We start from the raw sequence: 27,771 nt of genomic DNA on the forward strand, positions 1-27,771 counted from the left end.
TGAAAAGATTCAAGATTAATGACAATGGCCTCCTGAGTAATTCTGAAATTTGTTTAACTTGGGAGATCTGATAACTGACTCAACTCATCCAGTAGCTGAAGAAAAGCCTGAACTAGCATGCCATATCGGTGTGGCTTCTGCTGACACCAGTGTTACCCCCAATCCTTTTTTTGTTTTAAACAGGGATCCACGTAAGCTGGTGTCTTGGGAGAGTCAGTTTTCCCAAAACTAAACGTGGCCCACAAATCCACTTAACCAGTACACGCAAAGGGCAATATTTCGCAAACCAAAGAGTGATTGCCCCAGTGTCCACACTTCTTCCTTGCACTCCATGCCTCCCTCCTCCTACCCACTCCTCCCAGGCCCATTTCCTTTTTTTTTTTTTTTTTTTTTTTAACATTTATTTACTATTGAAAGACAGAGTCAGAGCGTGAGCAGGGGAGGGGCAGAGGAAGAGGGAGACACAGAATCTGAAACAGGCCCCAGGCTCCGAGCTGTCAGCACAGACCCCGACGTGGGGCTCGAACTCACGGACCATGAGATCATGACCTGAGCCCAAGCCGGATGCTCAACCGACTGAGCCCCCCAGGCGCCCCCCTCCCAGGCCCATTTCTAACCAGGGCACCTGAAATAGGATTGGGTGTGCCAGTGCCAACCTATATGTGATCACCAATGAAGCTGACTTCACGGCACTTTTTTTTTTAAACTTAAAAAAAGAAAAAGCACATTTTCTTCTGGCATCCTAACGCATCATCGTCTAGTGCTCCCCTGGGGTACGTATGATCCACCACCCTCCCGGCCCGGTTTCAAAGACCCCCGATCTCATCTGTATTACAGAGCTTAGATGTTGTTTTGGCAACAGGTGACTAAGTCAAAGCAGAGAGATAAATCCCGATCATTTACAAGCATTTGGAGTTCTACCCCGGACATAGTTGTCGGTCAAGAGAAAGTGGTGGATGCCAGCTCTGGCCCTTTGAGGTAATCCCCGTTATTCTCTCCCACTTATATGTGAGGCGAAGTAAGGGGACCAGGCCCAATGCTTCTAACTCTTGGGCCCCTTCCTTTGTCCCTGTCTGGTCTGCTTCATCCTCAGAGCCCCGCAGCCTAAAAAGCTCAACTTGGGAGCTCCACAGGGATCTGGTACACACCTAATTTATTTCCCCAGGACTCCTATTCCACACCTACCAATGAAATATTTTGAGAACAGGAATGCCTTCAACCCAACTAAAGAATGAGGGAGAAGGGCACAAGGACTCTAGTCAAAAATAGGGAATACCCCCTGGGCTTGGAGGATGCAACAAAAAAATACATAGAAATTGTACCTCTGTTCAGCAGATACCGAGTACGTGGAAGTCATTACACTAAAACCAGACGTTCAACACTGGTTAGAAAGAAGAATTCTTAACAGGCTTCCAAGGGCAGCCAGTCACATCCCCCAAAACCTGTCCGGCCTCACAAATCACTCCATGATCTAGGTCAACCAAAAGTCCCGATGTGGGGGCGCCTGGCTGGCTCAGTTGGTGGAGCGCCCGACTTTGGCTCAGGTCACGATCTCACACTGCGTGACTTGGAGGCCCGCATCAGGCTCTCTACTGTCAGTGTGGAGCCTGCTTTGGATCCTCTGCCCCCCTCCCTTTCTGCACCTTCCCCCCCCTCAAAAAAGAAGTAAACATTTAAAAAAAAAATTCCCAGTTTGTACTTAGAGCCTCATAGTGCCGGGTAGAGTCAAAGCCCATCTCTCGGGTCCCTGAGTACACTTGGCATAAAAGGAAAATACAGGCTCACTTCTGAGTTACCATCACATAATAGGCTTGGTTTAAGATCGTGGATGCCTTGGAACGCGAAGATCATCGGCCAACAAGTAACCTCCTGGCATAGACATCTGGGTGTTCTCACAGGCTAGTTGGCTCCCCCACGGTTCTAGTCCCCCTCTCTGCACCAGCTCTCCCCTCTCCTCTCTACCACCAAGCTGTTCTCCTCAGTTTCGATTCCCTCCTAAAGACACCTTGCATGCAGCCCATCCACAGACAGACAGAGGTACCTATGTGGTAGATAGCCACTGCCTCATCAGCGTGACCTTTTAAACACAAGTTCTAGCCGGTAACTGGAAAATGATCTAAAGTTGGTCCAATCATTCAAACGTTTACAGAGTACCTGTGAAAAGCATTGTCTTTGACATGACCAGTTTTTTTTAAAAAATCAGATTTTGGGGCGCCTGGGTGGCTCAGTCGGTTCAGCGGCCAACTTCAGCCCAGGTCACGATCTCGCGATCCGTGAGTTCGAGCCCCGCGTCGGGCTCTGCGCTGACCGCTCAGAGCCTGGAGCCTGTTTCGGATTCTGTGTCTCCCTCTCTCTGACCCTCCCCCGTTCATGCTCTGTCTCTCTCTGTCTCAAAAATAAATAAACGTTAAAAAAAAAAAAAAATTTAAAAAAAAAATCAGATTTTTAGCTCTATGAACCTTATATTTTCACATTTTCAGGGACTCGAGCGAGCCAGACCCAATAGAAAGTGTTTCACAAAAATGAAAAAGCAAAAAATCCAATTTTTTCAACAGGCAAAGGACTGACTAGACATTTCTCCAAAGACGATCTACAAATGGCCACGAAGCCCACGACCAGACGTTCGACATCACTAACCATTTAGGGAAATCAAACCGAAATCACAGTGGGATACCACTTCGTGCCCGCCAAGATGGCTACTACAAAAAAAAAAAAAAAAAAACCCACAAAATGACACATGTTGGTGAGGACGTGGAGACACTGGAACCCTCGTTCACCGCTGGTGGGGATGTGCAACGGAGCACCTGCCACAGAAACGGCGAGCCAATTCCTTAAAAAGTCAACACGAGGCTACCGTATGATCCAGCAACTCCACCTCTGAGCCGATGCTCCAAATAACTGAAGGGTCTTTAAGAGATAGTCGAACGCTCACGTTCGTAGAAGCAGCACTCTCAACAGCCCAGAGGCAGAAACCACCCAAGTTGCCATTGACAAACAAACGGATAAGCCATACATGAGCTACACATGTAACAGGATATCATCCAGTCATACGGGATGGACCATCTGACACAGGCTATGAAATAGATGAGTTGAGGACATTATGCTAAGTGAAATAAGCCAGTCGCAAAAAGACAAATATGGTATGATTCCACTTAGCGGACATACCAGGGTAGTCAAATTCAGAGACAGAGAGCAGAATGGTGGTTGAGCCAGGGGCTCACTGGGGAGGAAGTGAGGAGCTGCTGTTTTAGGGGGACCGAGCTCTAATTTTGTGAGACGAAGAGAGTTCTGGAGACAGATGGTGATGACACAACAACATATTGAATGCCACTGAACTGTGTACTTAATGTCTAAGATGGCGAATTCTACATGTGTTTCGTCACAGTCGATATACTTTTATTATATTTATTAATAATAATATATATTATTTCTAGTGATCAGAAGTTCTATAGACAAGAATAAAGGCAAGTGGGATGGGGGTGCTTGGGAGAAGCCAACATTGGGTAGAAGGGAGGTTCTTCACTACCCCAGAGCTGGAGAATTAGGGTCCAGGAGCGGAGGGATGACCCGGGAGGTTTGGGCTTCTGGCAGGCAGTGACACAAACAAGGGTAAGAGGCACCCTGAGATCGATCCTGAAGCTCCCAAGCCATCGAACAGCATCGCGGGCACACGGACGCGCCACCTGAAGAGGCGCTCTGTGTGTTGGCATTCACGGTAGGATTCACGGCCTCCCCGGTCTCCGACTATAAACATCTCTGTACTATATCTCATCCTTTTCACTAACCCTGTCATCTGCTCCTAAAAGAGGCTTTAAATACACTGCCCGAAGGGTGGCCCTGGGGTCCAGGCAGTAACAAGCCCTTGTTACGAGTCCTGACAAACGGGATTTCGTTGTTCAGCTGATGTCTTCATATCAAACTACTTCCCAGGTCACTGTTTAGCCCCAGATCGGTTCCCGTGGTCTCATCAAAAGCTTTAGGCCACGCCCAGGTGGGTACAGGTCTATGACATGCTCAGAGAACCATGCTGTTCAATTCTGCATGAGCTAGTGGCACTGGAATGTTGGGGGAATGCAGCCTATTCCTATATAAATTCAAACAACTCTGGACACTTGAATATTATCTCTATGTTAAAGTTTGGGCTAGAAAGAAAATCCTGCAAGTCTCCTTGGTAACCCTGGAGTCGACCGTCCCCACTTAACGTAAATCGTTAACAGGTCCCATCAACATCGTAAATGCACAATTCTAGATGCACAAAGGAGAAGTACCTTTAAGCAGTGCTCCAAATTTACTATTCTGGTGTTTAAAGATAAGAGATTACGACATCTGTTCATAAATAACAATACACAGAGTAGTTTTATAATTTTTAGTAAAAAAAAAAAAAAAAAAAAAAAAAAACACCCTCATCAGTTATAGTAGTGATAAATACATGAAGAGTTTAATACGGTACAAGACACATACAACGTTTGAAAAACGACTTACATCCAGGGAATCCTCCTTCAATAGGATAAGGGCCATATTCTGTGACACCAACCGGCAGGAATATCCTAGAATAAGAGGAAGAAGCAACATTAGGGAGTTTATCATTCCTTCCACGAACTCATCACTTTCCAATAGCTGTGTAAACTCATCCTCCCTTCTTGGGTCTTCCTTATCACCATTTTAAGCCTGTCGAGGAACACAGAAGAATTGCACAAGCGTGAGGAGCAGGAAAAGAGAGTTCTTTGAGCAGATTTTGATTCTTGCAGACCACTGAGATAGAACTGGTTGGGAAGGTTTCCGTGACCAAAGGCTAAAATACACATTTGTCAATTTTCCGTGGAGTTTTCCTCATCTTTGGAGGACGGCAGGATAAGCCTTGGATTATCCGTAAAAAACAGCACCCGTTAGGGAGACACGTGGACGTTAACGGTGCTTGCAAATCGGCATAAAGGAGCCTACCGTACTATCAAGAGCCCTCGTGTGTTTGTTTAACAAAGCAGGTAATTCTCACATCAGGTTTCAAAGGACTACGATCACACAACCGGGGAATCTCTCTTCCTCCCCCAAGTTCAAAGCAAGGTGCATTTCAAGAATCAAATGCAGTTTAAAAAAGAAAATTCCCCTGAAACAAAAAAGTATGTATTCCCACACTGATCCCTATCGATCGTTTCCATCCTATTTTTAAAGAGTTCTCTCTATATAGGTTAAGCAAGTGGCTCTTCGACTTCTCCTCCCAGGAGGTGAACAGGTTTTCTCTGAACCACTTCCCTACTCAGGCTTTGCAGTCTACTGCCAAACATCTGGAGATGCTCGGTGACCCCACAGACCAGGAGGAGAGCCCGGCCCCCTGAATTCCAGGCACTGTGGGAAGGAGGCAGCTCCAGCAGGTCCTAGGACCCAGACGTCTGTCAGGAGTCTACTCTCTTCAGGCTATACCGTCCCCCCTCTTCAGTGCCCCTTGAGAGAACTGGCGCTTTTCACCAACCTTCGTCGCAATCTAGCTCATTGAGAAAAGGCAAGGAAAGAATCCTCCCACCTAGAAAATTGGCCCTCACAGCAAGTTTTTCCCCCCTACCCTCAGCACCTAAAGATAAAGGATTGATGATTACGGAGACAGGAAACCAATCATCGGCAACGAGAATTACAATCTTCGAGCCAGTGCCTGGGTGACAATCTCAAGGAAGGGGCTTAACCAGAGCTATTCCTGAAGCGAGGAGGAGCCTGGATTGTTCTCCACAGAACAGCTAAAATATCCGTTCCTACAGATGCTATATTTAACTGGAAAAGGAGACAAGCATTTAACTAATGGGCCAGTCCCAGAACTACTGCATTTATGTGACAATTCTACTCAGCGGGGCTTTTTTTTTTGATGTGGAGGAAACCCTATTAAAAGGCACCAAACAGACTTTAAGACACCCAGAAAAATTAAGACCAGGAAAAGCCTTTTGGTTTTTATTTTTTTCTTTTTAGGAAAGAGACAATAAATATGTTTATTTTGGAACGTACAAAGTATATCCTTCGCTAACGTTTGTCATTTCAGAAGAATATTTGATATTTCAGAAGAATATTTTTTAAAAGCAATACCATAAAGATCTAGTCCAGACCGTTAACAATGGTTACCTCAAGGGAACGAGATTATTTCACTTGTTAAAACCACTTCTCATCATTTTAAAAACTAAAACAAACTGAAGAATCTAAAATCGTAAGACCACATGGGCAAGTACCTGTTTAACCTAGAAGACAAAAAAAAAAAAAAAGGGGGAGGGCAGGCGGAAACATTTAACAATTTTCTACACATTTTCAAACTTGTTCAAGTCTGTATTTTAACAGCAGTGATGAGTAAAAATCAGACTTTCCCAGAATGCCTTTCAAAGTCCTGCCTCATAGGATTGACATAAGTGAAGTCTTTGTTGACCGTTAAAATTTTACAAACGTATCCTTCTTTCCTAGAAGTTCTTAGATTAGGCTCAGAAGGGAGGTCTACACTTTATTTTCATTTACAAAAGGCGATGTTGCAACTTTAATTATTTCCCACTATGGTAGGCTCACTCCTTCTGTATACCCCAGAGACTTTCAGTAACGTCACGCAACATAGACTGTTACAAATTTAGTATAACTAACGCAAAAGGATTTGCTGGTGGATTTTGATTTGAACAACAGCTGTAGAAGCGAGCTATAATTTTTAAGCCCTAACTTGCTGATTTATTTTATATTTTTCAGTCGACGCAAAATGCCGCTTGACAACTGAAGCTGCACAAAGATATTATGGAAAAACTCTTAAATGTTTTTCTAGCCGTTTCAGGGAACAGGGCAATAAATAAAGCCACCGACACTTCTGCGAATTTAAATATACAGAACTCAAGGTTTCTGGAAACGCGTTTTTTTTCAATTTAGAAAATGAAGTGAGATTCTGCGTAGAGAATTATCACACAAAACACCTGCACTAGACAGAACACGGAAGTCTAACACAGTTAATTGTGACTTAGCTAATGTGGCAAATTAAATTATGTCAACCCCAGTTTGGCGTGCTTGATTTCTAATGTTTGTGGATAAAATGAGATCAACTCCTGGAGAAGGGCCAGGTATGAAATGTCAATCTGCACTTGTAAATTGAGGTCTAGCTCTTTAATCTTGCAATCTAACAAAACGGCCATAAAATCACTAGGAAGAGAACCTCTGGGATTTTACTTTTTACTACAGCTGAAATTAACAGCACGCTATGAAAGTGTTTAGTCTTTCTGCTACCTGAGTATAATCAACATCCAAAGAAATCAAAATATTTCAGACTCTATGGTACTTAGAGCAGGACTGCATTTTAAGAAAATAATCATCCACGCTAGGAAGTATCACCAAACCAAATCTCTCAGATTCTGAAATCAGTCCCTTTTTTTTTTTTTTTTTTTTGAGATAAACTCACATCGTCAAAGACACCTAAATCCAGATTTCTCTGGAGACATTTCTGGGAGGGTTAGGTACACTTTATCCTTACTAACCATGGATCTTAGGCTCAGATTCATCAACCTACCCATCCCTGAAATTCAGGCTGGTTCCAAACCCTTAGTAAGTGTGTTGTTGGTCCTAACTATTTTCAGAGAGAATCTGACCGATATTTGAGTATAAATGTATGAAACGCACTGCCAGACATCAGGAATGGATGATGAAAGAGGATATTCCTAATCTATTCCAGAGGGGGCCAACGAAGCTCAGAGTCCTTCATCATCCAGAGAACCAGGGCTCATCCCCAAAACCACACACCTGGGCACCTTTCCCTCCAGATCCTTCTCAGGAAAAGGCTACTCCACGTAAGAGCACAGGACCTCAGCCTCGCCTCACAGACTGGGCCATCCTGACCCATTCTATGCTCAGACTTTTTTTTTTTTTTTTTTTTTTTAACCCTTGAAGGCTCAAGTTGGAAACCTCGAAGCCTTCCTTTCTCTTTTTTGGCTCAGGTATTTTTCCTTCTGGGAAGTAAATATCAAGTATCACAGGTCCATGCTCAGATTTTCAGCATCTTCCCACCTCTGTGATGTAGGCTAATAAGTTGCTTGGTATTTCTGTGCCTCAGTTCTATCTTTAAAAGGGGGAATGATGGCTGTCTCAGGGGAATCAAATATAAAACAGACACAAATGACTCAGCACAGTATTTGGCGCAGTATAGCCAACGTTCACTCGGTAACTATTAGTAACACCAGTCATGCTTAATGTCTGTGCTGTGCAGTTAGTACTTTATCATCTATTTCACTCTGTTTTGGCTCAGGATGAACTCGAGCCCCAATTAGGGAATGCGGGTCCCCCAAGTCTCTACTAGAATGTCTGGCAACAACACCAGCTGCAGGTGATCAAGATATAACGTATCTGACTTTTTTGTGGAAAAAAAAAAAACACACTCAGCCTGAGATCACCGCCAAACAACATCCCAGCTTCACTGAAAACAGACACCTGTCTTCCTTGCAACGGGCAATAATAGGATAAGCAGGCACCATAATTTACTTTCTAAAAATTAAACTTCTAAGACTGTAAGACATGGCTCAGAAGCATTAAATGATGAGTAAAAAAATGAGGGGTGGGGGAGTAGGGTGCGGAATTACAACTTAGGAATAGTTTACAATGAAAGCTCTTTCCCGCCTAATGGCTTTAAAATGGAATCACACTAGGATTTTTTTTCTCACTCATCCTATATCCATTAGAAAAAAAAAAAAAAAATCACAGATTCTGAGGACTTCACATCTATTGAATAGATGTTATATCCAGTGGTAATAAGGAAATGACACAATTCACAAAGGCTACATCTGAAATTTCACTTTAGACTAATGGATGCCAAGTTCTTAAGCTAAAAAAGAAAATTGCCAACTCCTTGAAACATAGCTAGTTAGCACAAATTCAAGCCTGGTGCAGCAGGATTCTGACACCGTGCCAGTTCCAAACTACCTAAAACCCACAGGCAAGATGACTGTCTATATAGTACTCACTGGCTCCTCAGAGACATAAATATCCTGGAATTTAATTTGACTAAATATTTCCAAGGTATGAACTAAAAGTTACATTTTAGAAATATGTATTAAAGTATGACAGATAAATACTGAAGAAAACGAACAACCCCAAACACCTAGCGTCATCTCCAAAGGTGAACGCTTACTCTACGTACCACTAAGAAAATGTTACTAAACCGTAAGAGTCAACGATCATAAGACATCCCAATTTCAGGACACTGCCATATAATAACAACGAGCCGCCTGGAACAGATGATATATTGTACCATTCTCCCCCAGTCTTCAAATTTCAGAGAAAGCTATGTGAATCCGTGTAAAATGAGCCCTGCACCAGAACTGAGGGGCCCTGAGACCTCATACTAGCTTGGTCATTAAATACAACGTAACTTTCATAAACACTGAACTTCCCCTTTGAGCCAGAAGACCGTTGAGATGTAAAGACTGAAGACCGTGTTCAGAAGGCACTCCTAGCAGAGTGCTGGCACTGGGCAGATATTCCATTAATTTGCTCTCTTGTCCTACACTACAAAGCTGTAATCATCAAGACAGTGTGGTACTGGCACAAGAACAGACACTCAGATCAATGAAAATAGAGAACCCAGAAATGGACCCACAAACGTATGGCCAACTAATCTTTGACAAAGCAGGAAAGAATAGCCAATGGAATAAAGACAGTCTCTTCAGCAAGTGGTGCTGGGAAAACTGGACAGCGACATGCAGAAGAATGAACCTGGACCACTTTCTTACACCATACCCAAAAATAAACTCAAAATGGATGAAAGACCTCAATGTAAGACAGGAAGCCATCAACATCCTCGAGGAGAAAGCAGGCAAAAACCTCTTTGATCTTGGCCGCAACAACTTCTTACTCGACACGTCTCCAGAGGCAAGGGCAACAAAAGGAAAAATGAACTACTGGGACCTCATCAAAATAAAAAGCTTCTGCACAGCAAAGGAAACACTCAGCAAAACTAAAAGGCAACCAACAGAATGGGAGAAGATATTTGCAAATGACTATCAGATAAAGGGTTAGTATCCAAAATCTATAAATAACTTATCAAACTCAACGCCCAAAAAACAATCCAGTGAAGAAATGGGCAAAAGACATGAATAGACACTTCTCCAAGGAAGACATCCAGGTGGCCAACCGACACATGAAAAAATGCTCCACATCACTCATCATCAGGGAAATACAAATCAAAACCACAATGAGATACCACCTGACACCTGTCAGAATGGCCGACATTAACAACTCAGGCAACGACAGATGTTGGCGAGGATGCGGAGAAAGAGGATCTCTTTTGCAATGTTGGTGGCAATGCGAGCTGGTGCAGCCACTCTGGAAAACAGTATGGAGGTTCCTCAAAAAACTAAAAATAGAACTACCCTAGGACCCAGCAATGGCACTACTAGGCATTTATCCACGGGATACAGGTGTGCTGTTTCGAAGGGACACGTGCACCCCCATGTTTATAGCAGCACTATCAACAACAGCCAAAGTATGGAAAGAGCCCGAATGTCCATCGATGGATGAATGAATAAAGAAGATGTGGTATATATATACAATGGAGTGTTACTCGGCAATCAAAAAGAATGACATCTTGCCATTTGCAACTATGTGGATGGAACCGGAGGGTATTATGCTAAATGAAGTTAGAGAAAGACAAAAATCGTATGACTTCACTCATATGAGGACTTTAAGAGACAAAACAGATGAACATAAGGGAAGGGAAACAAAAATAATATAAAAACAGAGAGGGGGACAAAATAGAAGAGACTCAAATATGGAGAACAAACTGAGGGTTATGGGAGGGGTTGTGGGAGGGGGGAATGGGCTAAATGGGTAAAGTGCACTAAGGAATCTATTCCTGAAATCATTGTTGCACTATATGCTAACTAATTTGGATGTAAATTTTAAAAAATTAAAAACAAAATTAAAAAAATAGAAAAAAAAATTGCTCTCTTCTCCTTCCTTCATAAAGAAGTGTAACTCTAGACACTGGATCTTCTTCCCAAATAGCCCCTGAATCCCTGAAAATGCAGACCAAATGCACTAAAATGTAAAGGACATCAAGTATTATGGATCAGTAACAGCTCATCAGACAGAGTTCTTTCAAAGAACATCAGTTCCATGGCGGTTGGATGCATACTTAGTAACACCAAAGATCTGCTTGAATTCTGACACACTAGAAAAATATGTGAGTAGAAAAAAACTCCAGAATACAAGACTTTGGTAAAGTCATCAGCTTATCTATGAACAGGATGCATCATCTCCATGTGGTCCTGTAGAGGATTTGCTAAGAAAAGATCAATTTTAAAATATCTAATGGCTGTGAATACTCCTGGTCCCCAAGCTACAAATGTTGCTACGCTCTCTTTGATAAAAAAGCACAAAATACTATCACCATGATTTTTACAAACTCTTCAGATAGGTTTTCAATTATCTCATAAGCCTCAGACAAGCCTCACAGCCTTCAAGTCAAACTTTCCTTTAGGAATTACAATCCATTTTTTTTCTGGGTTGACTTTTAAGCCTTTGCTTTCATTTGCGTGTAGTCTAAACTCCTCCAGACCCTGATATGCTCAGGTATGACAAAAGGGACAAGCAGGAGAAAGGACGTGGGTGCTGCCTAAGGACAGGGTGATTTTGCAGAGAGGCCGTGAGAGGGACAGTGGCCTTTTTCCGGCCAGCACACTCACACTCTCTTCTTACAGCAAACACAAGAAAGCACTTAAGGAAGTCGTCTGGGGCTAGGGGCATAAAAAGGTCATTAGTCCAGCAGGAACACTCAACCTCTGTTTTCCAGATCTTATCACCGTAGTACAATTTTACCTACCTTTTGATATCGCTCTAAGAGAGCAGAGAGCACACCCCTAAATTTTCAGTATTTGGGGGCAGCAGTCAACTTTATGTGCCCTATATGAACAAAAGGAACCACATAGCAGCAGGTATTTTAACGCAAATTTTATGGGAAATCATACCTGAAGGGACAACACGTACATATAGAGAGAGAGGGGTATTATCCCAAAAGCACATGTTTACCTTCTTTTTAAAAAATGTTGACATCACCAAAGGGCTACAAGCTACAGAATTTTATTTTCTAGTGATAGTGAGGGATCTGCACAGAAATATCATCCTACTTTTGTCCAGAAACACGCATTTGACGGACAACTAACACAAATCAATAGGTAATGTCTATACCTGAAGCTTCAGAGATGGTTATGAATCACCTGTCACTCGCCTGGGACTTTAATTTCGGTGGTGTGGGGGCCCAAATTGCATTTGATTAGTCACAACCTTGCTAAGAAATGATTAAATGACTCTTGCCTATAAAAAAAAAAAAAATCACTTCAAAGGGTAAGTACTGACTACAACTGTGGTTATCTGGGAGAGTTGATTCAAAACAGAAGGTTTAAGGAAAGGGCCACCATGGGATTCAGTTGATAACATTCCAAGGCGACCGCTCCAAACAGGATAACAGTAACCTAAACCTGGATGCTCCAGTATGTTCCTTTCCGAAGTCAGCTGTAACCCAGAGTCTGTTTCCATAAAGACGTTATAAGTCACGTGGTCTCACATACTCATTTGATCACATGCACACCTGGGCTGGTGCTACATAATGACACTGGAAGTGGCAGAGGACTTCAAGGGAACTTAAGCGATCGAAAGGAGACCTCCTAAAATGAGCCATTTCAACTCCTTCCAAACTCAAAATGCGCCTCTTTAACATAAATGAAGTTATGTGGACTTAAAATTCCCTTTCTTCAATTTTCCTTTCTGTGATGTTTAGCAAGCAAAGAGGTTACCCACCCAGGCAGGGAAGGGAAAGACAGACACAGCGCTCTTAGAAAATCCATCGGTTGGTAAAATCATCCCAGTGGTCATAATTATCCAAAATCATAATGCATATTAAACTCAGTGAGGGATTGGGTGGTCCCGTCAGTTGGGCATCCAACTTCGGCTCAGGTCATGATCCCATGGTTCGTGAGTTCGAGCCCCGCGTCAGGCTCTGTGCTGACAGCTCAGAGCCTGGAGCCTGCTTCCGATTCTGTGTCTCCCTCTCTCTCTCTGCCCCTCCCCCACTTTCACTCTGCCTCTCAAAAGATAATAATTAAATAAATAAACTCAGTGAAAACATCTTAGCCTCAGGCTAAAACTTTGTGAAGAAAGTGATGAGGAAAAAAAAGTTTTCACAACTTGAATTCTATATTCTACAGAATTCTATGTTCTACATTTCAGGGAGATGGAGTTTCAGTGTTTATTACAGCAGATAATGCTCGCAAGAGCATCTTCATTTGATTTAGGTAAACTTTCCTTGGCCTTAAAACATCACCTGTCAATGCCTTTGAGGAAGCCCTAGGCACTTCTACAAGACACTTTAAAAACAATACAAAACCAGCATCAGGAAATTTTAAAATGCATTTACCTATATTAATTGCGGTTTCTTGTTTGTCTCCTGTCAACACCCATATTTTAATTTCTGCCTTCAATAGAGTCGCTATGGTTTCTGGAACACCTGCCTGAAGGCGATCTTCTATGGCCGTGGCTCCAAGTAACAGTAAATTCTGGATTGAAAAATAACGTCAGTTAAAGATCGGTACACGCTTAAGAGCAGCATCAACCACAAGACTGACCCAGAAAGGCAGTCAAAATGTTGACGGCTCTCTTATTTCCTGTACATTAAGCCTTTGTTTGCAAATAATGAATGATGCTTCATGTGCTGAGTTTCAAAACTGTTTGCAGTGTTAGAACCACTCGAGACACAGAGGCAACCCAGTATTCATCATTTATTTCCCGGTCCATGGGCATGTTAAAATAGAAATCACCCAGCGGTAAAGCATACAAGCAAGTTATCCTGAGGATAGTCACAGTACGTGAGCCCTCCCCTCTCCACTGATGAGCTAAGGACATACCATACAATAGTTAACACGGAAGCAAAACTGATTCTAGACAATAACGCACATCTGGCAATACAAAGCTAAGAGGCCGTGGATGCTAACAACTTAAAAGCCAAAGAAAAAAATATCAAAGGATTTTAAGATTTTAAGATTGTTAAACTTCTTCCAGGCCCACAAAGGGTTAGTTCACAGCGAGGATGGGTGTGAATGCACGGGGATGTGGAGACAGCAGCAGCCTGTACCTTGCCTGCTGGTCTGGCAGATTCCACAGCCCCTGCCCAGAGAGCCTGTTAACTGCTTACCTACCTCCCCTGAGTCTCTCCATGACAGAGTACACAGTACAAGTACACAGTAGCTTGATTACCTGATTGTGGGAAAAGCATCCACTATGTGCTTGGTGCAAAGGGTGCCCCATGGGCACATCACCTACTTAACCGTCTTCTTCCTTTTCTTTCTTTCTTTTTTTTTTTTTAAGTAGGCTTCATGCCCAGAATGGAGCCCAATGCAGGGCCTGAACTCACAACTCTGAGATCAAAAACGGAACTAAGATCAAGAGTCAGATGCTTGGGATGCCTGGGTCGCTCAGTCGGTTGAGAATCTGACTTCGACTCAGGTCATTATCACGTGGTTTGCGGGTGGGTTCGAGCCCCGCGTCGGGCTCTGTGCTGACAGCTCGGAGCCTGGAGCCTGCTTTGGATTCTGTGTCTCCCTCTCTCTTTGCCCCTCCCCTGCTTGCGTTCCGTCTCTCAAAAATAAATAAACGTTAAAAAAAAAAAAAAAAAAAGTCAGATGCTTAACTGACTGAGCCACCCAGGTGCCCCGATTTAATCATTTTCTGATTCTAAAGTAATTTTGGTTATTTCCAGTAAAGCAGAAACAATGTACACTTGAATTTGGTTCTACTCCTACCAAATTCCATTAAAGTGACACGTAAGTAAATATAAAACTCAACTAAAAACAGGGTATAAAAAAATTCAAGAGTCTTTTAAAAAAACACAAAGAATGATAAAAGCTAATGACTCCAGAGTTCTAGAAACTGGAAACTGGATGGGCCAATGGTTGCCGACATGAAACAGAAAAAGGTGAAATCCAGCTCCCAGATGGGAGGGAATCTAATACCTAGAAAGCTACCTGACGCCTTGGGTTAAACTGAAAAGAACAGAAACAACAACAAAAATCAAAGTAGGCAATACAAAGCAGCAATGGCAAAAGCAGCTGTTACTAGAATAAGTGTGGAAAATTCTCAGAATGAACAGTGTCCAACCAGCCTATGGAGTCTGATTCATGTAACTCATGTAAGTCAACAGGGTGCCTAATCTTAGGCAAACCCAGAAAGTCACTGACATTGTTTTTGACCTGATACTTCTTAAGATACCATTAACACTTAGCGGAAGCTGGTTCAACCTTTCAGGTAGCCCATAAAAACTAAGTGTTTCTTGGGGCACCTGGGTGGCTCAGTCAATTGAGCATCTGACTTTGACTCAGGTCATGATCTTGTGGTTTGTGGGTTAGATCCCCAGATCAGGGTCCATGCTGACAGCACAGAGCCTGCTTGGGATTCTGTCTCTCTGCGCCCCTCCCCTGTTTGTGCGCGCGCGCTCTCTCTCTCTCTCTCTCTCTCGCTCAAAATAAATAAACTTTAATAAAAGAAAAAAAAACCTAAGTGCTTCTTAAAGCAAAGAAAGACATCATTAAAAGCTAATGGTTAAGGGGCACCTGCGTGGCTCAGTTGGTTAAGCGTCTGACCCTTGATTTTGACTCAGGTCATGATGTCAGGGTCATGAGATCAAGCTCTGCGCCAGGCTCAGCGCTGGACAGACAGCACTGGGCATGAAGCCTGCTTAAGATTCGTTATCTCTCTCTCTCTCTCTCTCTCTCTCTCTCTCTCTCTCTCTGTCCCTTCTTCTGCCCCTCCCCCATGCACACACGCTCTCCGCTATACAGCAAAAGGATTCCTGTCCAAAGACTTTGTTCAGTACATGGTGGAGCCCCTCACTGGGCAGGTAACAAGCGCATCCCGTGCAAGTACCTTCTCTATGATCTCATAGCACTCTTCCAACCGCTGAGCTCTGTCTTTCAAGATGGTGCTGGCTTCTTGATAGACCTTAAGCCACTCCTCATACTCTTGCTCAGAGAGGTCAGCATAAGCCACACAGAGAGTCCTCAAGCCTGCAAAACAGCCATAGTGTATCCAGCGATGGAAAGACGCAGGACGCCTTCCCTCCTAGGTGACATCACGTGGCTCCATTTTATACCCGCATACGCAAAAAAAAAATTCAAGAAACGATCTGCTTTTTAGGTCACTCAAATTCAACTTTCACTCATCGAAAAAGGGAAGGTAGAAACAAGTCTACTGCATTTTACTATAAACCACCTCGAGGATACATTTGAGAGTCCATGAGAAGCGAGAAGCCGTGAACGTGAACTCCCTACGGCAGAGACGTACAGGAGCTGGGCACGATCTATACGTACGTGTGCCGTGGGCAGGTATCAGAAGTAGAGGAGGCAGGATAGCAATAAAAGCCCGACAGGCTACCATGTGGAAGACCCAGGCTTCCAAGCAGTCACACGTGCACGTGCACACGCATGCAGGCACACACACGCTCATAGCCACAGGAGCACACGAAGCCAAGAAAGCAGCAGCCAGCACGTAGGCAAGGCTCCAACGTTCATCATGTTCCCTTGCTGGAATCTCTGACATCCTTTCAGAGAACGCCTTTCCCAGTCTCTGTGGGCTCAGTGACTTACTGCTTCCTCAAGTCATGGATAAGCCAGCGTCACAAGGATCACGAGAGGGGGACGGGGAAGTGAGGACATGGGTTTTCTGAGAACGGGAATAAGGACTACAGAATGATTCTACACACCGTGAGCTGGTCTGCCTGCTCCCTTCGTCCTTCAGGGGAAGAGCGAACAGAGTCGTGCAGGTAACTCTGTGTGGACTCTGGTGCACATCGCGTCAGGGCCGTGGGCACAGAATGTGGAGGGTGGGGGCAGGGGTTGGCCCTAGGAAAGTATACTCCTAGGAAGCAAGCCAAGTACGGCACAAAACGGACACGTCCATTCAGACCGTGACCGCTCACCCCCAAGCATCAGCCGCAAACACTCGAAAGTAGAACTTCAATGGTTAAAAATAACATTTCCAAATTTCACTGACCTTCCGTGGCAAAATATTCCAGATGGCACAGGGTTTCTTCCATGTATTTTGAGTCTTTTGAAAGCCTCTCAAAAATTACATTATCCTATAAAATAGAGAAACATTGTGACTGGCCAACCTTTAAGTAAACCCTCCGGTCAGCATTCTAAACCTAGCTTTGTTTTAATGATGCTTATCCAATGTGAATACTGGAGAGTACCTGAACGGGCAGGTAGAAATACAGTTCTCAGACAGATTCACTCATGAGCTTTGGAAAACAAACTGGGTATGGATGTGTCCAGACAAAAACTTTGGGGAGAACCGTAAGCGTCAAGAGAACTGTCAGAGGTATAATGGTACCTACATTTACCCACATTTGCAAAATACGTACCGATGTGTATAACACCTTTATGCAGAAGCAGAAAGGGTACCATGCACATCCTAAACTGCACAAATACACTCTTGCTTCCTGCCCCTGCAGGAGCTCCCAGCCATGGCGTGCACCAGCCACTAGGCCCTGAACCCACTTCAGCTAAGAAACACTGAGCAACACAGCCCAGAAAAGCTCTCTGTGATGAAAACACAGGACACAACGACTACGAATAGCTGTTTGAGAACGAACACACACACACGAACACACACACACGAACACACACACACACACACACACACACACACACACAAATACTTAAAAGATCATCACAGGTCGTTATGAACCATTCCATCTTCCTGAAGTCACAACATAATGGTGATAAAACGAGAATCACAAGTCACACCCTAAGGATCTCGCATCACACGGCACAGTGCTATTTCTGAAACCACCTATTGGCTAAAAGGAAGCTTTTCAGGGGCCACGGTTGCCACGCTGGCCTGAACCGCCACTGTCTTCAGTAGGCCTTTACTACCAAGTCAATTTCATGGCCCATCTCAAAGAGCCTTTCAGCCTTGGGCAAACTTCCAGGGCACGATGACAACAGCGGTCAGGAGAAGCAGGTTCACAAAGGGGCCACCAAGGGCACCTGCTACACAAGACGCTCAGCCAGTACTTACAGCCCCCTTACAGTAGAGTCGAAGTTGGCCTGAAGGAGTTCGAACAATCACAGACATTCTTTTTCTGTCGCTGTAAGGGTAGGAAAAAAAAAAGTTATCACTGGTCTGTATTGTAGGACCCATGCCCTATGATTAAGCACCAAACACATCAAAAGATGGCCTGGTAGCCCTAAAAATGGAGAAACTCCGTTTTCCTTATCTTTTCCTTCAAAGGTAGGCTTTCATTGTATACCTCCCACTCTTTTTATTATACACGACGGATATAAACCTATTTTTTTCCCTGCCATGGCAACTCACTAATATAATTATGTATAGCAGGAGAGCAGAAACAGAAAACTTGACCGTCTGCTACACACATCTAATTTACTCCTGACGATACTCTGTAAAAGTGTTTTTGTTCTACGGCTCAAAATATGAGTAATCTGCCCAGTAAGCAACAGAGTGGAAGCTTCTATAGACATCCGCTGAACTCAAAAGCCCCTTGTTGGGTCTTCTTTTAACTGGAGTAGAAAGCAATTACAAAGTCGTAGGACATGCCTCACGCAGCACTGAGGTGAGCCTCACTGCTGCCCTCCCCACTCCGACACGGACCCTCCTACATTGGTCTTTCATCATGACTCATGGTCACTCACGGAGCCTTCAATGGCTCCCCACTGCCTACAGGTTCCAATTCTTGCTGACCTCCACTCACCTCTGCAGCCTGGTCTATGTCGCACGAACCCGCCCGTTCACCAGCAGGCCTCCAGCACACCGGAAGACACGGCACACCCCCCTCCACGGCTCCTGCCCCACGCCTCTCGCAGACAACCTCCTCCTGAAACACGTCCTAACCACAGCGGGCCCCACACCACCCACCCCAGCAAGGGGATTTCCAATGGACTATGAGCTCCTGAGACTAAGGGACATTCTCTCTCCAGCTCTGTGTAAGTTCCCACCCCCTAACCCTAAGCACTCTGCCTGGCCTGGATTTGAATTCTCCCTCGGCCACCTAGTAGCCGGGTACTCGTGGCAAAGTTGTTTGCCCAGCACTTCGGTGTCTGAGTGCGCAAAGCAGGACTGCCACCAGGTACCGCAAAGGAGTGTGGTCACGGTTAAGTGGCGCTGGGACAAAGAGGAGTCCACTAAAAAGAAACAGAACCACAGCTATAGGTGATCTTTTATTCCCGCAGGTTCTCCCATAAGTTTTTAAAACATTCTCACGTCCATATTCACCTGCTTTAATTTAATTCCCTTTCCTCCTCCTTGTCCCACCAATAACTGCTGGTCCCAGTTAACACAGCTGCATAACAGCACAGTTTCCAGGACACCAGTAAGAGACGGGGCACAAAAAGTCCGGAGCAATGTTTAGTATGTTCCTCACCTCCACCCACGGGGACACTGTCTCCTACTCCCTCTATGAACCACTGCTGTTACCAACCATCGTTCTTCCCCTCTGAATACGCAGCCACAAGGGCTCTTGACCCACCAAAGTTTTCAGTCCTAAAACTAAAGACTAGGGCTGGAAAGCATTTCCTACAAGAGGGTTACAAACTGATCTTTTTCAGGGGTGCCCGGGTGGCTCAGTCTGTTAAGCGTCCGACTTTGGCTCAGGGCACGATCTCATGGTCCGTGAGTTCGAGCCCTGTGTCAGGCTCTGGGCCGACAGCTCAGAGCCTGGAACCTGCTTCAGATCCTGTGTCTCCTCTCTCTACCCCTCCCCCGTTCGCACTCTGTCTCTCTCTCTCTCTCTCTCTCTCTCTCTCTCAAAAATAAACATAAAAAAAAATTTTTTTAAACTGATCTTTTTCAAACAGCTTATAAAGCAGACAGAATAAACAAGGTGTGAAATCATTTAACAATGGTTATTAAAAAAACCCAAAGTTTCATAATTGGAAAATAGGCTCTCGAGGTAGCAAAAGAACTTTGCTCTCGTACTGACAGTGTTGAGAAGGCAAGAAACAAAACATTAAGATTTTTCAAAAGGACAAACCAGGAATGATCTAGGGAAGCAAATAATCAACAAATATTCCTGGGTCTGAAAATCAGATAAACCACCCTGGGGAAGAACGAGCTGGCATATAGACAGAACAACTGCCCAACTCAGACAAAGCCTCCGACGGGGATGGACTGATCTTACCTGTCTTGGCTTGCCAGTGCCCCAGGTCTGGCATGACAGTGCTTAAAGCACGAGGCACCACCTCACGGCACTTGGGAAAAACCAACAGAAATAAGGCCCTCCCCACCACACACTCCAAACTGTGCAGACGTGTCCGCGGCTGATGCCGGAACAGCGGGTCTGGAAATGTACAGAAACAGGAGGCTATGGGAGCCCAGTGCTTCACTCGGGGAAAACACACACGCGCAGGCACAGGAAAATGACCTGCGTCACTCTCTTTACAGAAAGTCCCAAATTCCAGACAGGAGAGGGACTGTGGAGATCTACTCACTAACTTTAATACCTAAGTGCTGTATTTAATCAGATCATACAATCTTGCAAACACTCTGATGAAGCTGTTAAATATATACGGAAGTATTTTATTCCGGCGCATGAAGGAGAAGCATACCTAGAAAATTCCAGGACGTTAAGGATTCCAAATGTCTGTTCCTGTCCCATCTAAAGGAAGAAAAACAGGCTCTTACCTGAGGTGCCAAGTATTAAAATCTCAAAACAGTCTCCCCAATCGTAAACCTCTCTATACACACATCTCCCCGTCCCTCCTCCTCCTCCCAGCGCTCTCTCTCTCTGTATATAATCCACACACACATATCCCTCTCACCCTCCCTCTATGTAATACATACACATCGATTACCTCTCCCGCTCTCCCTCCTCCCCACCTCATTCTCTCTCCATCTCTATCCCCCTGCCAAGGCCTTTTCAACAGGTACAGGGTTCCCACAAGCCAGTCAGGTGGGGTCATAGCTCCCCCTTCTGGTGGAAGCTTCTCATTCTTCTCTAGGACATCACAACAGCTGGCTGACACTCCCTTCCAAGAACACCTGAAACCTTGGGGCCAGTCATGCTTCTGAATTCAGAATTTCATACATTTTATTAAAAATGTACACATACACCATGTGGCATGATTTCCCCAGAGGCTTATGTGGCCACAACGCCCTAAAATCCAACACGTCAATTTTCCACAGCAAAACGTAGGACACGGAGATTCCTAAGACCATAAACGGCCTCATGTCAGTTCTGGCTAAGTTTTGCTGCCGGATGCCTATTCCCCAAATACAGGAGAAAACTGTTTTGGAATCCAAAGCTTCCTGGATTCGCGATTTAGAAATAAGGATTATGGATCTGCATAAGATTTTAGAGCAATTCATCAAATGTTATTTTTCTTCAAGTTCTTCAAAGCTGGAACCTCAATGTTCTCGATTTTTCCCGGAAGGTTCCAGGCTGTGTGGACCGTTGCCAAACTCCTTAATCAAACCTCCTCTCTATTTCCCCAATACATCACGGTGAAAAGCACGTGGGCCTTCAAGTTCCATAGGTAGGAGTCAGAACCTTATTTCTGCCACTGAGCGTGTGGCCTCCTCACGAACGTGTCCCTCAGGCTTGAGAATGAATGAAGCCAATTATCCAGGGAAACCTGAGGCATCATTACTCTCCTCTGCACAACTCCCCTCACACCCAGAGATACAACCAGTGACCCTCCTCATCCGGTTCTTTCTCCTCAGGCTGTCCCAACTTCCTCAGAGGCCCACTCAGAAGCGTGCCCACCAGTACCCCGCAAATCGGCCCAAGCGCTGTGACTGCCAGGTGCTAACCCCTCTCTGCTCTCAGATCAACCACTGGGCAACCACGTGCATCCCACGGACTCGACCATTAAGATGATCGGTAGCGGCCACTTCATGGCAACAGCTGGTAACCCACTTGAGAAGGTGAGGTTTGAGGACACTCTGGCTGAACGGGATCGCGAAGGTATTATTTATGGCCCTGAACTAGTCAGAGGGTCTCATGCACTCCCAGACACGTGGCCTTAATGGGCTAATAAAATGACAGAGGGGTGCCCATCCACTCTTCACCGACATCTACCACCGTGATGACAAGGTCAGTGGGCTCCCTGGCTTCCCTGTATTTAGCCGCTCTTGTGAGCAAAGCAGAAGCAGCCTTGTCTCCTTGTCTCTCCCACTCGTGCCCTGTCAGTCCGTCCCGCCTCCAGTCCCCATCGCCGTAATGCACAGAAACCAGCAGCACCCGTGCGACAGCAGATCGTACAGCGAAGGTTCTGAGTCTCCCCAAACTGAGGGGGGCGAAGGCTTGAAAACCTTCCACAAAGGAAATTCTGTATTCAGTCCGTTGCTTTGCTCCACCTCTAATGACTGTACCTTTCCCTAAGCGAGACTTGCTGGTGATTAAAGTGAAGTAAAAATGATTATGATTTCATCTCTGTCCTCCAGAAGACAGGAACCCGAAAACGCCAAGAAATGGGCACTCTGTCGAGGTCTGGTATTTTCTAGGTTTCGCATTTCTAAGTACAAGAAAAAAATGGAGCACTGCCAAGTTAAGAACGATAACAGCTATGTAAGTTAGTAGTGAATTTCAAGTGCATCAGCAAGGTCCAGAGACACAAGACACATAAAGGCAAAAACCGTTATAATCCGTCAGTCCTTCCCAAATTGAGGGGTGCAGGAAGGCAGAGGAGAGAGAAGGCAGTGACTGCTTCCAGGTCCCTCATCAACACAGACTGTAGCGAAATGCAGCCCCTCTAACGGTCAGCATCAAAAATGCCAGGGCATTGCCAGTCCCAACCATCGATTTCCCCCGTTACCTGCCTCAAGGGTCCCTACTGGATGTTACACTTGATTTCCATTTTTTCCTGTCACCAAATTTCTCCCTCAGGCTTCCTGAGCAGCCAAACTCAAAAAAAACCAAACAAACAGAAAACAAAACAATCATAAAATAAATCCCTTGACTGTAGGGAAAAGAAAAACTCATGTAAATAACAAATATCTTAAGCACCAACTCGCCTCTCCCCCGGCCAGGGAGACCGAAGCTAATGCGCCAAGGGCTGTGCTGGGCAAGAACTCTACGTGCCAAGGTTACAGGGACAGAGTCACAGATCCTGTCCTCAGGACAAGTGGGCCACGCGCTTATTTCCCTATGACAAAACCAAGAGCAGGCTTGCTAGGTTCTTTACTACAAATCACACCAGCACACGCAAGACTTGTGGACAAGTGTCTCTGAGAGAAAAATGCCCGCAACACACCATGAATAAGAATCCCGTCATGCCTGCAGTTTCGCAACGGGGCCTAATCCTCACGGGAGGGGGAAAAAAAAAAAAAGAAGAAATGTAGCTATCGTGTTTACATCAGACACGCTATTTCAAACACAGTCTTCAAAAAAGGAGGTGACATACAATGTCAAGAGGTACCCGGGCTCGTCACTTACGGCTTCTATGATGACCGAGTAGGGTGTTCTGGCGGTGAAGACAAAACCCAGCTTCCTAGCTCCCTTCACCAAAGCGGCTTCATCTGTCAATAGAGTTGACGAGGCATTGACTAATCGCAGGTAATGGCAGAATTCTGTGGAGCGCGTATTATTTTACACATTAAGCAGATGGGCAGCAGCTAGAGAGGCCCGGCCTAAGCACACAAGGGTAAGGACTCAGGATTTAGGAGGCGCTCGCTCAGTCCGCCACCAGGATCCTGAAGGCAGCACTTTCGTTAGGCGGGAAAGACAGGACCTAAAGCTGATCGTCGGGACAAGAGTGCTGGTGTACCTACTATCCTCCATTGGGGTCAAGTTCTCCTTAAGGAACTTAAGCTACATTCCCATGGCTTCCTGACTAACCCATCTCGTCCGAGCGAGCGAGGCAGCGTTTCACTTCTAGTATGGTAGGATTCAGAGCTCCAGGAAGCGGGTCGAGAGTCAGCACCCAGCTTCATCAGCAGCTGGAGAATCTACGACGGGCAGAGGGTGAACAGGGAAGCCAGGCCACCCTCCCCTGAGAGTTTTGTCCAGTGCAGGGACTTTTTTTTTTTTTTTTTGCTTTATGATGATTTTTCCTTTACTCAAAATTATTGGAGAATAGTAGCGTTCAGGTTAAACGTTCTAGTAAACTGAAAATCACTGACACATACATGGCACAACATTCACAATACACTTCAACAAATTTTCAGAGGACTCAAAGACAGGTATGTTCCAAGCTGAAATTATGATTTGATCGCTCTCTTCCACTGCATGTAGTCTCTTATTATGAGCAATAGTGATTGCTACGTTATTTTTGCGAGGGACTTCTGCTAGGAGCTGCAAGATGGCCTGGGGCCTCCCGTCGTGGTCACAGTGTTACCGAGTCAGGAGGGCCCAGCGCCACCTTTCTGTGGCTTTATCGCTTGTGACCATAACCTGTACACTGCGCGAGGCCAGAGGTAAACAGCGGGGTCTTCGCAAAGCCGACCGCCCTACCGCACCCTCCGCAAGTAAATGCAGACAGCCAAGCCTCCAGAAAAGGGGATAGCACGGCACACCCGGCCCAGAGCCCTCACCTGGGGAGGAAGCCTGGTAGATGATGTTATCTCCATCCTTCTCAGGGACGACGGTGTGGCACACGGCCAGAAGGGTGAGGAACTCCTGTATGCACGGAGCTGTGGGCTACAGACATAAGGCAAGGCGATCATCTGTTAAAACACCGCTGACATACAGCAGGGTTAGATTCGGCCATCCCCTGCTTAGAGCCCGCTACTGGCTTTCCGCCCCCTTTCGAACACAGGTCGAGGCCCTAGCGTGGACCCCACGTCCCCCACGATGCCACCCCCTGGGTGGCAGCTGCTCTCCACCCAGCTCCACCTCCTCCCGCCTCTCCCCTCCTGGGTGCTCCACCAGCCGGTCTGGTCCGTAGGTCTTCCGACAGGCGTCCGCCTGTCCCGCTGCTCCTTGCCCCCTCCACCTGCTCACAGCCAGTTCTTACTCGTCCTCTCTGCTTCCATTCGACAGTCACTTCACCTGAGAAGTCCCCTACCACCCGTCTCGGAACATCGTTCTTAATGGACTAACCCCGGGGTCAGAGGAGAGCGAGGAGGCAGCACGCGCCCCTCCTAGAGTTCCCCCAGACCCCGCCTCGCTTGTTGCAAACGCCTCGAACAATCCTGCCGCTCACGTGCGGCTTCCCCACGTCTGGGAGACCCCGGCGTGCCAGAAGGTCATCTGTCTTCCTCAAGAACGTAACCCCAGGCCCAGCAGACAGAAGGCGTTCAAGTCTACGCCGGATCAGTATACCGAGAGCGGACTCGCCAGACAGGTGAGTCCCTGCTCTTTCTCTTCCATCGTCCGTCCTGGCATTTCCTCTACACCTTGTCTGTTCTTTAACCTCATAATTGCTTAAAAGCTGTAAGGCAGTGCATCCCTATTACTTAAAAAAAAAGAAAAGGAAAAAAAAAGCCGTCCTGGATATGTATTTAATATATTTCTCCCATCCTACACACATACTCCTCATGATTTTCACTGGGATTAGATTATAGAAATAATGGAGAAATGCCATCGTAATACTGTTTACCCATCTAAGAATACAGAAAGCTTTCCTATTGATTAAAGGCTTCTAACACTTCTAGCTATAGGCCCTGGCATATTTTTATTAATCTTGTTAATTTTTTATTCATTCAAAAAATACCTACATGCCTACTGTATGTGAGAACTGTACTAGATGTCTTATCTATTGCTTTTTATGTTATGAATAAGATCTTACTTCTATTATATTTCACAAGAGTCTGTTCAGATGTAAGGACCAACACTGAGTTTTGTAAGTGTGTTTAATGTCGCTTGTAATGAACCCCTTACCAGCTCTCCGAGTTTCAGCTGACTCTCCTGGGTTTTAAGGCAGACAGTTATTACATCACCCACAGATGACGGCATTTTCCTTTTCTTTTCTAACATATACACTTGAGTTCTTACTGGCCCACTCAGGCTAGCACTCTAAGGACGATGTTCAAAGCCAGGGGTGATACCGGGCCTCCTTGTCCTCACGTCATTTTAACGCCAAGGTCTTTTATATTTCACTTTTTGATAGGCAGCTGGCTATAAATTTGAGACAGATTTGTCTTTTCACTGATCAGGAAGCAACTCTATGTTTTCTGATTTCTGCAGAGTTTTTGTTTTTTAGTTTCTCAGTCACAAACAGACAGTGATCGGTATCTGAAAACATTTTGAGTTTCTCCCCTGACCCGTCAATGAGACTGAGGAGCAGCCATGTGGCAGCGAATCATAACCGCTCACACGGCTACTTCTTATCCGCCTTCAGGAAAAGAAAATGCACGTTCAACTACGGTTCAGTGAAATCAAGTAAGTTAGAGGATTTACAAATTCCCCAAGGTCTACACGGCAAAGGGTGCTGGGGCATCACCTCCAGTGACTCCGACATATCAGGGGATCGTTTGCTGAAATTAAAGGTGACCATCTCCAGGAATATCAGTGTTTGCAGATACATTTATACTGTTAATTTCTTGAGAAGGTAGGATTAGTAAAAACTTTACATGCAGCACGATCTCGGCATTTGCAGTGAATTTTTGTGTGTGTTCACATGTGCACACAGAGAAAGATAACAGAAAGAAATAGACAGAAATGTTAACAGTACTTGGCAGCAAAGGACAGAAGCGATTTAGGGGGTTAAAAAAATACTCTGTATTCTCTAAGTGTTTCTGCAGTGAAAATAAATTGCTTTTTATATAAAGGCCACCACTCCAAGTTTCTAAGAGTCGTCACAGCGGCTCAGAGAACTGGCTCTCCAAGAGAGAGCAGCAGAAGAGTCCCACACTCCAACACTCTCTCTCTTGTGCAGCTTTCCATCATGTCCCTCTCTCAGTCACGCTCTCCCAGTTCTCACTGGTAGCAATTACCAGGCCCTGCAGCCCCTTTGGTGAATAACCCCTCTTCCAAACTAGCGGGCCATCATCACCCCCGTCTGCTGTGCTGAAATGTACCCCCAGGCTTGATCTAGTGGCTCAGGTGGGAGGTGGGGGCAGACCCGGAGGAAGATCAGCACTTTGCACAAGACCACCTGCTTTAGCCGAGACCTGGTCAAGGAGCAGGGGGAAGGAAGCTAGCATGTTCTACGTTGGATCAGTATACCGAGAGCGGACTCACCAGACGGGTGAGTCCCTGCTCTTTCTCTTCCATCGTCCGTCCTAGCCTTTCCTCTACACCTTGTCTGTTCTTTAACCCAAGGGCAGATGGCCACGTCCGCAGGCCCAGAAGTTACAGAGGAACCTGGGGGTCTCAGGTTCTCAGGTGCATCTACCCAGAAGAGCCCAACGCTAGTCCCAGGGTCTCAATCCTACCAGACTTTGATGCGGATGACTTTGTGAGGCTTCCAATTCAGCTTTCTAAGAAGTTCCGCCACTTTGACCATTAGGTCTTGGGCCTGGTCTTTGGCAATATTGGCCTAGGCGGCAGGAACCGAAGGAAGTATTTACAGGCTCCCAAGGACGACTCTGGCTTTCATACTGTGCCTTACACCGGTAATTAATTGACCCGAGCTTATTGCTTTCTCTCTTTGACATAAATGGTACTCAGCAACAACCGGTTCCACAGACAATTCAGCGATTTAATGAGCTAGAAACACACCATACATAAAAACGTAGCAAGCGGGAGGACAAGAAAAGACCGCTTTCTCCTGCCTCTGAGAACTATCGTATCTGGCACAACATCTCATCCCACAGTGTAGTGGGAAAGAGGGTCTTTGATTCATGGCAAATAGTAAAATCTTTCTGACAGCTAATAAGAACAGTCGCGCACACACTCAA

General features: G+C 45.3%; 1 protein-coding gene across 4 annotated transcripts in view; it reads right to left on the reverse strand.

The window, feature by feature from the left end:
* The window catches only part of ATP8A2 (ATPase phospholipid transporting 8A2), a 598,035-nt gene that overhangs the window by 392,625 nt on the left and 177,639 nt on the right, over positions 1–27,771 (reverse strand). For all 4 annotated transcript variants that reach the window (XM_078445879.2, XM_078445975.2, XM_078445933.2 and 1 more), the window contains 8 exons: positions 24,523–24,628; positions 23,426–23,508; positions 20,598–20,647; positions 18,055–18,124; positions 17,026–17,110; positions 15,901–16,040; positions 13,400–13,538; positions 4,483–4,547 (listed from right to left, as the gene is read on the reverse strand). In XM_078445879.2, the coding sequence (XP_078302005.2) occupies positions 4,483–4,547; positions 13,400–13,538; positions 15,901–16,040; positions 17,026–17,110; positions 18,055–18,124; positions 20,598–20,647; positions 23,426–23,508; positions 24,523–24,628 (738 nt within the window). The remainder of the gene's footprint in view (positions 1–4,482; positions 4,548–13,399; positions 13,539–15,900; positions 16,041–17,025; positions 17,111–18,054; positions 18,125–20,597; positions 20,648–23,425; positions 23,509–24,522; positions 24,629–27,771) is intronic.

This window comes from Panthera onca, chromosome A1 (assembly GCF_046562875.1).
Source record: "Panthera onca isolate mPanOnc1 chromosome A1, mPanOnc1 haplotype 2, whole genome shotgun sequence".
Taxonomy (NCBI): Eukaryota; Metazoa; Chordata; class Mammalia; order Carnivora; family Felidae; genus Panthera; species Panthera onca.